The 9,244-nt window shown below is 36.8% G+C and overlaps 1 protein-coding gene across 1 annotated transcript; it reads left to right on the top strand.

Annotated features, from left to right (window-relative positions):
* The first annotated feature begins 2,837 nt into the window (after positions 1-2,837).
* Positions 2,838-9,032, top strand: LOC147389346 (phosphatidylglycerophosphate phosphatase PTPMT2-like). The gene is made up of 6 exons (XM_086418213.1): positions 2,838-3,586; positions 6,141-6,263; positions 7,219-7,312; positions 7,782-7,864; positions 7,970-8,059; positions 8,391-9,032. Exons 1-6 carry the CDS (start codon positions 3,377-3,379, stop codon positions 8,781-8,783), a joined length of 993 nt encoding a protein of 330 aa, XP_086274339.1. The 5' UTR covers positions 2,838-3,376; the 3' UTR covers positions 8,784-9,032.
* The last annotated feature ends 212 nt before the right edge of the window (positions 9,033-9,244 follow it).

Below are 9,244 nucleotides of genomic sequence, written 5' to 3'. Positions count from 1 at the left end.
ATAACTAGGACAATCCACATTTGGATTATCTACTTATTTAAGTTTATCTTTAATCCGACATCTTGAATATTACCTTAATCACTTATATAAAATCTTAGAAAATTCTATAGAGGTTTTTTTTTAGCTTCCACTCCTCAAGATCAAGGATGAAGCAAGTAGGATGATCCTTGACTTGGTCTAATGGCTCAAATGTCTCTAAAAAAACGTTCGTTACTTCAAACGGTTTTAATGGAGGTTGTTAATATGGATGAAAGAGAAAAGGAAAGAAATATGAGGCGTCAGTGTGGTGCATGTCAAAGATACTTCGACAGTCGATTTAGTCACACACACACACACAAGTTGATGAACAATAAAATTGGAAAAGGATTTTAGAGGAGAATGAGAATTCAGATTCTGAACTCCCCCCAAATTTTGAAAGGAGTTTTATAATAATATTTTCATGGATAGGTGTCACCACAAGATAGGTTTAGGTAAGTTATGAGCTATCTACTGAGTTGGATGGGGATTATCGACTCTTCCCTTGAGTAATGTGCACATGCCTCATTAATGCACATTTGAGTTTGATTAGTAAGGGTCTCACACCGTTTAATGTGGGGTTGGTAGGATGTGTTGTCTAGGAGGTGGTTTTGCCATAAAATGTCATTTCTCAGTCCCTTTGATAAGCATTGAGGGATATCACATTATATGAGAATATTTGGTGGAGAGAGAAGAGTTTAGATCTTCTTGAATATTTTGGCTTACTATGTTGTACCTTGTCAGACTAATCTGGAGTGATGTTTGAGCTCACTAGTTCTTTTCAAGACGTATGAATCCTTCAGTCATGTTTGAGGAATTGAAGTCTTCACTCTTGATGAGCAGTAAAGAATATCTGAGCTCCTTGTTCCATGCCGATCTAGCATTCGCTCATGAACTTGACTTGTACTGCTTCTTTGATCTAACACATTTCTCATTTTGGACCAATGAGATTTCCATGCTCTCGATCTTAGTCCGAGTTGAAGATGAAACTTAGACCCATGCCTTTTTTATTTAGTCATTTCTCGAGTTCTACGGGGTGGTTTTCCCTTTAGTCAGCCATATACGAATGTGCTCTAATGCTCTTGATTTGAGAGTTAGTCTGAGCTCCTAGATCCTGGTCAGCTCCAAATGGTGTCCTTAGACGATGGCCGGCATCTAGGTAGGGCTAGCAATGATCTGAAATATACTCAATGTCCAAATCAGTTCAAACCGATTCAATCCGAAAAATATGAAAAATCAAATATCCAGATTGGATTTAGATTAAAATCCATTTTAGCAAAACAACCCTTAGTAAAGTTGGAAGATTTTGAAGGAGAGAAAAGAAAAGTTCATGAATGATATAACATTTAAGGATTTTGTTAATGTATGCCATTGGGGCACATGTTAAAGTGCATTAAATACGCCTAGGGATTTGATTTTTGTTCCCAAGGTGTATTTAATGCATTTTAACATGTGCCCAACATTTAAATTACAATTCTACTCTTTGTTCTCTCCAAACTTATGTTTTTCTACATGTAAACCAAACTAGATGGAGAGAAACAAGATTACTTTTTCTCTTTTTTTTTTTTTAATGGATTTCTTCTCTTCATTTTAATCCATCCAAACATATCGTAAGGGTCCTTGGGCTCACCTTATGGCATCATAAACACAATCCAATGCTTCAGGGTTGTAGAGAAAAAAAATTCTTTGAACTTTGAAGAAAAATCAATTCCACAAGAAAAGTTATTTTTCACTGTAAAATTTTAATTGTAAGTTTGAGAGTTACGTGGAAGTTCGTTAGCTGTCCATTTTCAAAACCTTCGATCAAACTCAAAAGAAAATGTTTTTATTATTTGAGTTTTTTGAAGAAACTTAATTGAGTTGGTAAGGTTGCTTGTGTTACTCCTAGGTCATACCTTCGAAATTCTATATGCCCTTTCATAAAAAAATGATTATTTAATATTATACACGTTGCTAGGTGGGAAGGCACATGCAGTCTGAGAAAGAAAAAAAAAAGTAATGTGATGTTGGATTGCTGATGTGGTAATCCATTTGAGTGGAAGGACCTTTAGTAAGACTAAAAATCTTACAAAGTTACTTAGTAAGGTTAAAAATCTTACAAAGTTAGTAAGAAAAAAATCTCTCATTATTTTTTTTTTATTATCATTGTAACTTTGGATAAAGAGAAGTCATGATTTCAATCTCAAACTGAAATGACTCGTCTCGCCCTCTTTAAGGATTTGCACTGTGTCTCCACATTCACATCATCTCATGAGATAAATGAGATATCTCAAACGAAATTCTGAAAATCTTGTTCGAATTAGTATAACTCGGCCGAGTCAATTAGGGTTTTATCATGGTTTTTAAACTTGGTGTCGCGTCTCGTCTCGTTCAGCTTCGATACGGAGTCGTCTCGGACGAGTTTTCCGATACGTTTGAGACGTCTCGTGAGATAACTCGAAAAATTGTACATGAGATGTAAAACTCGGTCAAAAAAATCACTTTGTGAGTTGGTCTCGTTCAGCTCTGATACCGAGTTAACTCGGACGATACGTCTCGGTCTCGAACGAGTTTAAAAACCATGGGTTTTATAGATTTTAATTAAAATAATTAAATTTTTAAAATTTTAAATAACATAGATTAAATATTTATAATGTTATTTTATTATAAAAATATAAGTATTTTAATTTAAATATATGTAAATTAATCCATATTAACCGAATTTAATGGATTATCTCATTCGAGACGACTTGACTCGTCCGAGACAACTCGTTCTCGTCCATGGACGAGACGAGACACCAAACCGAGATTGAAAACCATGAGAGAAACCGAGAAGCTTTTATTGCTTGTAGTGTTTGCGACTTGCGAAGCGCTCTTCCAATTTTCAGAGTTTGTTGAGACTAGAGAGAGAGAGAGAGAGAGAAGACTGTCGGAGCAAGAAAAGTAGTTTCTGTTTATTCGATCGAGAGATGGAGAGTTAAGGAATCTCTTTCAGGAGAGGATTCTCGAAACCCTTCCTTTCCTAATTCCTTGTCTCATCTTTGGATTTCTCATCTGATCGAGGTAGATCTGGTGAAGATTTTGTACTTTTATGATCTGATGTGGTTTTAGTTCTTCAAAATTGGATTTATCGTGCAAAAATCTCTGACTTTTAATGTTGATTATCTCGCAATTCTCGATTTGTCGGTGCATCAAAGCATTTTCCATTGATTTCTGGTAAATTAAGGAAGCAAATCGACATTTTATGGAAATTTGAACGATTGGACGTTTTGAAGGAATGTAATTTGTGATTCGTCTTTGATTCTTACGGGATTCTTACTTTCGTAGTGTTATCTGGGGTTGATTTAAGATTGATTGTTGTTGGGGAGAATCGATTGAAGGCATGTATATAGAGGAATTGAAAGAGGGGGAATTGGAGAGTGGAGAGGAAGAATTAGTTCCAGACGTTGGCCATAACAAGATCGTTGTATCGTATGTGAGACACGCTTTGATTGGAGCAGGGGCTCGTGTGCTCTTCTACCCGACTCTTATGTATAATGTTGTCCGAAATAAGATTCAGTCGGAGTTTCGTTGGTGGGATGGGGTCGATGAGGTACATTTTACATGCATTCCCCTCAATTTCCAGTTTTATGTTTGTTATTGATTTGGTTTTTGTGGTTTTCTGTTTGCAACATTGTTATTCTATATGGAAAGCAGATGTCTTTTTGATTTGCAGAAATAGTTGCTTCTTAAGGTTTTGGCATATGAGTTGATTTGTAAAATGAAAACAAGAATTGATAAGGCAATTACAGATATTCTAAGATCCAAAGAGAGTAAAAGAGAATGACTGGGAAGGAGGTCAAATCAGTGATTTAGAAACCTAGACTGAATCGGTGATCCAAATGGGTCCAACCAGATTTTGGTTTGGTTCAAATTGAAATGGAGTATTAAAATGAACCATCAATTTTTATGGAATGGCTGGATTTTGTGAATAATTTATAAGTGTAATGATTTTCTAATGCCCCCCTTTGACACACACCCCCATCACAGAACCATAGATCATTTGCTTCGGGATAGGCATGATCATAAATCTTTTTCTTATGTATCCCAAGGTAAATGATCTACGATTATGTGATGGGGGGGGCGTCATATTATCACGACTCAACTTAAAATACAAAAATTCTTTTCAAGATAAGATTTTTGGAAATAAATTTTAGATTCTGTATAGGAAGATTTGAAGAGGACACCTTAGTGGGTTGGTGAAGTATGTGTATAGCAATACCATTGTCTTGGACCAAAACCTCACCTTCAATCTTAAATTTGCCAAAAAAATGATTATTTAATTTTCAAATCTTAGTAATATAATTTTAATGTTGTACTCTTTTGCAAATAAAAGAAGGTAATTTAAGAAAACAATCCTCAACCTAAATAAAGATGGAGGCTTATTAAAGAAATTATGAAAATTCGAACAATAGATTCATTTTGATTAGTTTGCTCTCCGGTGAACTTCACAGATAACTTGGCTACTGATAATTTTGATTAATCAAATTACATAAAAGCCCTGTCATCAAGAATGGTTAATGCACCACCTTTTCTAGGCGTTTGTTGGGCTTTGGAGAAGATGAATAATGAAAATTGTGCGGCATTGCTCCTTTCTCAGAATTGGTCAATGGTGTTTGAGTCAAATTTTATAGTGCTTTTGTGGGTTGAGACTAGGAGATCCTCTATCTTCAAAGTCCAAATGGGAGGCATGATGGTGTCACGTCTTTAATTTGTAGACAATAATCTCATTTTTTTGTCGTTGAAGCTGAAGAGTAGTTCATATATTTGGGATGTTTGTTATGGTGTTCCAGAGGAGTGTTGGGGCTCCCACTAAACCTAATCAAGTGCAAGTTTTTTGGAATTGTTGTGAACGAGTATTTGGGAAACTACGCATAACTCTTATGGTGCATGGTGGGGAAAATCACGATTTCTTGCCTTGAGCTTCCACCAATTATAGCCAATGGAAAAGGTATTGAAATGTAGATACCTTTCAAAAGGGGAAGAGTGACCATCATCAAAATTGTCATTGCTAGCTTGTTTATATCCCTACTTGGCATCGGTAAAAGTGGTTTGTATTATTGTGGGGTAAGTGAGGAATTTTCTGTGGGGTCATGAGGAAGTTCTGCATTACTACCATTTGGTCTAGTGGAACAAGGTCTGCTTGCGCAAAAAAATTGGAGAGAGCTGGGGATAAGGAGGATGAAATTGATAAACCAAGCATTATCAAGAAAATGGTTATGGAGATTTGGAAAGAAATAATGTAGCCTTTGGAGGAAAATGATTGTTGTGAAAAAAGACTGTAGGTGCCTTTCCATCACTTGGCCAAAAGGAAGAAAAAAAAAGCATGTATTACCATCTATTTATGCTATCACATAAACCAAAGGAGTTAGTGTGGGAAGGGGATGAGTACTGAAAATTGAATATTGGGAGGAATATCAATTATTGGAAAATGGACTATATATCCAGTATTCTCAAATTGACAGTTAGAAAAATTCTCAATTTGACATCCCACTTCTGATTGTCTTAAATGATGCCCCTTTCCAGTTAATTTGATTTTCTACTTTTGGTCACTGCATGAGATGTTGCTTTCATTCTATATCTCCGTGCTTGATTGCTTGATGTATTGTTTAAAGAACATCAGATCATATACACTTCAAGGCCTACAAAGTTTATTTTCCTTCGTATGAGGGTATTTCAAAGTTTAATTGGATTTCTTCTTCTTAGCCTAAATTCCTTCCTTTCAGCTTTAATCGGTGTTTTTACGGTTTGCTTTCTTTTAAATTTTTATTTGCAGAGCTAATGGTTTATGTATCTTCCTTTTATATACTGTAAAGCTAGAAACTCCTCTTGGTATAAGTTGTTGGTAATGAGTGGAATACTCTACATGCAAAAGACATCTGCTATGCATGGGTGCTGTTGCTTCTGCTGGCCGTACGTTAGTAGTCAGTTTTGCTTAGTGGCATGGACCTTGTTTATCTTCACTTTCTACCACTGTCTCAGTAAATGGAGCTCATTAGTAATTTCTCGGAATTGGTTTATTGAATAATGTGTTGTGTGCATGAGAAGATCTTGTTTTAATGAAGTTTCATTCTTATTGTATGTGGTACTAATACATCCATCATCAGTTTCTATTGTTAGGTGCTGTTCCATTTCCTACTGATGTACCCCGACTAAAACAACTTGGTGTTCATGGAGTGATCACTCTAAATGAGCCATATGAGACTTTGGTTCCCACGTCACTCTACCATGTGAGTGTTGATTGTGTTTTTGGATTTATTCATTTGCTGGTTGGCACTTGCATCTATATCTGTTTAGCTTTTTATTCAATTAATACTTTTGGGCTCAATGTATGCTCATTGCCCCTTTCAAGATGTGCATGCCCACCTTTTACTGGCACTTGGTTTGAACTTTTCTAGGTCAAGTGAATTACAACGAAGTACATGTGTTTGTGTGTCCCTATTCTTACTCCTACTTGTGGGGCCATCAAGGATAACACATTGGACAATCCAATTATATAGGGGATCTATTCGTATTAGGTAGTCCACCCTCACAAAAATATCAACCCCATTCTAATATTCCTAACCTTATGGAAAGCTGACTTGAAATTGATTTCCATGTTCTCCAACTACACCTTTACTTCAGGTCAACTTTCCATATGGTTACCGCCATTTAATTAGCCAACTACCAACTAGATGTTTGAAATCACATCTAAACTTTGTTTTCATCCTAACTTCTGGGATTCTCACTCAAGTTAAGTATCTATGGTTGCTTTGCAATTTTAAGTCGTGCTTCTTCTTTATAGTTTGTTTTTATGATGTGGGTGGTTCCTGACCCGTAGGCCTGACTAACAGGGGCAAAGCAACTGACCTCTTAAAGCACCATATCTCGCCCAAATCCCTCGGGCACATGCAATACCCCACAAACCACACAACCATGTAAGCAGGGATAAATCCCTATGGGTAGCCAACGAAGGGGCTTGAACTCAAGACCTCTCCCTTTTTGGAGGGATACCTTGGCCACTGCACCCAACACTCGTTGGATAATTTTCTTCTTTATATTTGATCAGATACTTTTAGGCCTCATTAATCTTTTTTCTTTTTTTGATAGGTACATGATCAATCATTAATTATTCTCTTTTTTTTCATGGTTTATTATTCCAATTCCCACTAATGCACTTTTTGTTTACTTTTTATTTGATTGCAGTCTCATGGAATCGACCATTTGGTGATCCCTACAAGAGATTATCTTTTTGCTCCATCCTATGGAGATATATGCCAAGCAGTAGACTTCATCCATGGTAAGTATTCTTAATTTGCCAGATGTGAAGAAGTATTTTGAACTTTATTAGCGCCTCTCCTCATTTTTAGTATCTTGTGATTCATTTCCAATCAGTAGCAAAATAATGGACCTTGACTCCATTTGTATGGTTTACTGGCTTTGGAACCTTAGAATATTGCTAATAATACATTAACAATTTTAAAAAATGAAACGTTAGATATACCCTTTAGCGAACAATCTCTACCGTTGTACTTGCACAAGAACCAATCTTAAAGCTATTATAGTTACTAGGTTGTTTTCTAACCCTTCATGTAAAATTTCAATTTTTGTCTCTTTTTTTCCTTCATACAAAATTCAAGGAGGTCTTAGCATAGTTGGATTCAAGCATTACCCAAAAATGCGTGTGCGTTACCCAAAAATGCGTGTTGGGAGAGGAGGGGTTTCTTTATAGTTTATATAATATTTTAATTTTGATTGGTCTTATGAAGGGAATGCATCAAGTGGGAAAAAGACATATGTTCATTGTAAAGCTGGGCGTGGACGAAGCACAACTATTGTTCTCTGTTACCTGGTCTGTCCCCACATACACACACACACACACAAAAAAAGCCTTAAATTTAAAAATACCACTTAACTGAAAATCCAAACTAGTTACTTGAGTTATCTTTGTTAACAGGTGCAGTACAAGCACATGACACCAGATGCTGCATTCAAGTATGTTAGGTCCATCAGACCAAGGGTGCTCTTAGCCTCTTCTCAGTGGCAGGTAGTTATGAGTCTTTATAGCACGTTAAGTACTAATACATGCGTATTCGTCGAGTGATGAAATATAGGTGGCCCCAGAAAACCATCCAATCCATGATTTTCTTCTGAGAAGGAGCCCAAAAATCAAATCTGATAACCCATCAACATGTAGTTTAAAAGTCAATAAGATTCATTTTTTAGAACTTTTTTGTTTTGGGGGAAAGAAAATCACCGAATGTTTTCAAGTAATGGCATTTATTTTCCTTCCAATCTATGCTTGGCTCTGGAACTATCCCCGACAGTTACTTCAATGGACGAATAAAATCTCTGTATCTTTGTCCCAACTTGTTTAGGCTGTTCGAGAGTTCTATCATCTCACAATGAAGAAGATTGGTAGCCCCAAAAGTTTGGAGGATCCAGTCACAAAAACCACACACTCCTCAGACACCCTGGACCTTGCGGCATTTGAAGATGGCTCCATTGTGGTGGTATCTGATTCGGACCTTGAAGGTTATGATAGGAGCCATGACTCTAGCATAGTGGGCAATGAGATATGGGCAGAGCTGAGCCTGGTGTACAGGGTTCAATTTGTTGGTCAAGCAGCTCTTGCAAGGCTTTCATGTCTGTGGCTCCGCTGCCATGCACGGCAGAAAATATCCGTGGAAAAGCTAGGCGGCAGTGAGGGCAGCTCTTCTGTTGGGACTGATCGGTTGGGACGACTTGGTCTGGACATCCACATCTATTAGGTGTGGTGATGGGGGTTGGAAGTTCTACTAATGGTATCTTTTTTTCCCTGTTTTATAAGACTGGGTTTACTGACAAGAAAGTTCTCTTTTAGTACATTTTATGAGACCAAACCCACCTTATGTTGAGAGGATGATATTGGGCTGGCGGTGGTTAATTGAGTTGTTCTCTATGTTCAATGAAAGGAGAGAATGAAGTGTGTTTTATATGTACATGTTATCAAATAAGACTGTTTTGAGTGTTGTCCATCCTTTCTTCTTCCCTTTTAAGCTAATAAGAGTTTTGAGTGAAGGGCTTTGCACACCACGTCATTGCTTGGTTCGATCTTTGACGACATCACAAGGGACTGCTATTCGAATGTCCTCTATATGCCAGTTGTTGGTTACAGCTACAGCTTGTGAAGATCATTTAGGTCATTTTTCATTTATCTATGACTTAGGTCAAGAGGGCATGTAATCAATTT

This window comes from Akebia trifoliata, chromosome 12 (genome assembly GCF_017979445.1).
Source record: "Akebia trifoliata isolate Shusen 1 chromosome 12, ASM1797944v1, whole genome shotgun sequence".
Taxonomy (NCBI): domain Eukaryota; kingdom Viridiplantae; phylum Streptophyta; class Magnoliopsida; order Ranunculales; family Lardizabalaceae; genus Akebia; species Akebia trifoliata.
This window is presented reverse-complemented; position numbering and strand designations above follow the sequence as displayed.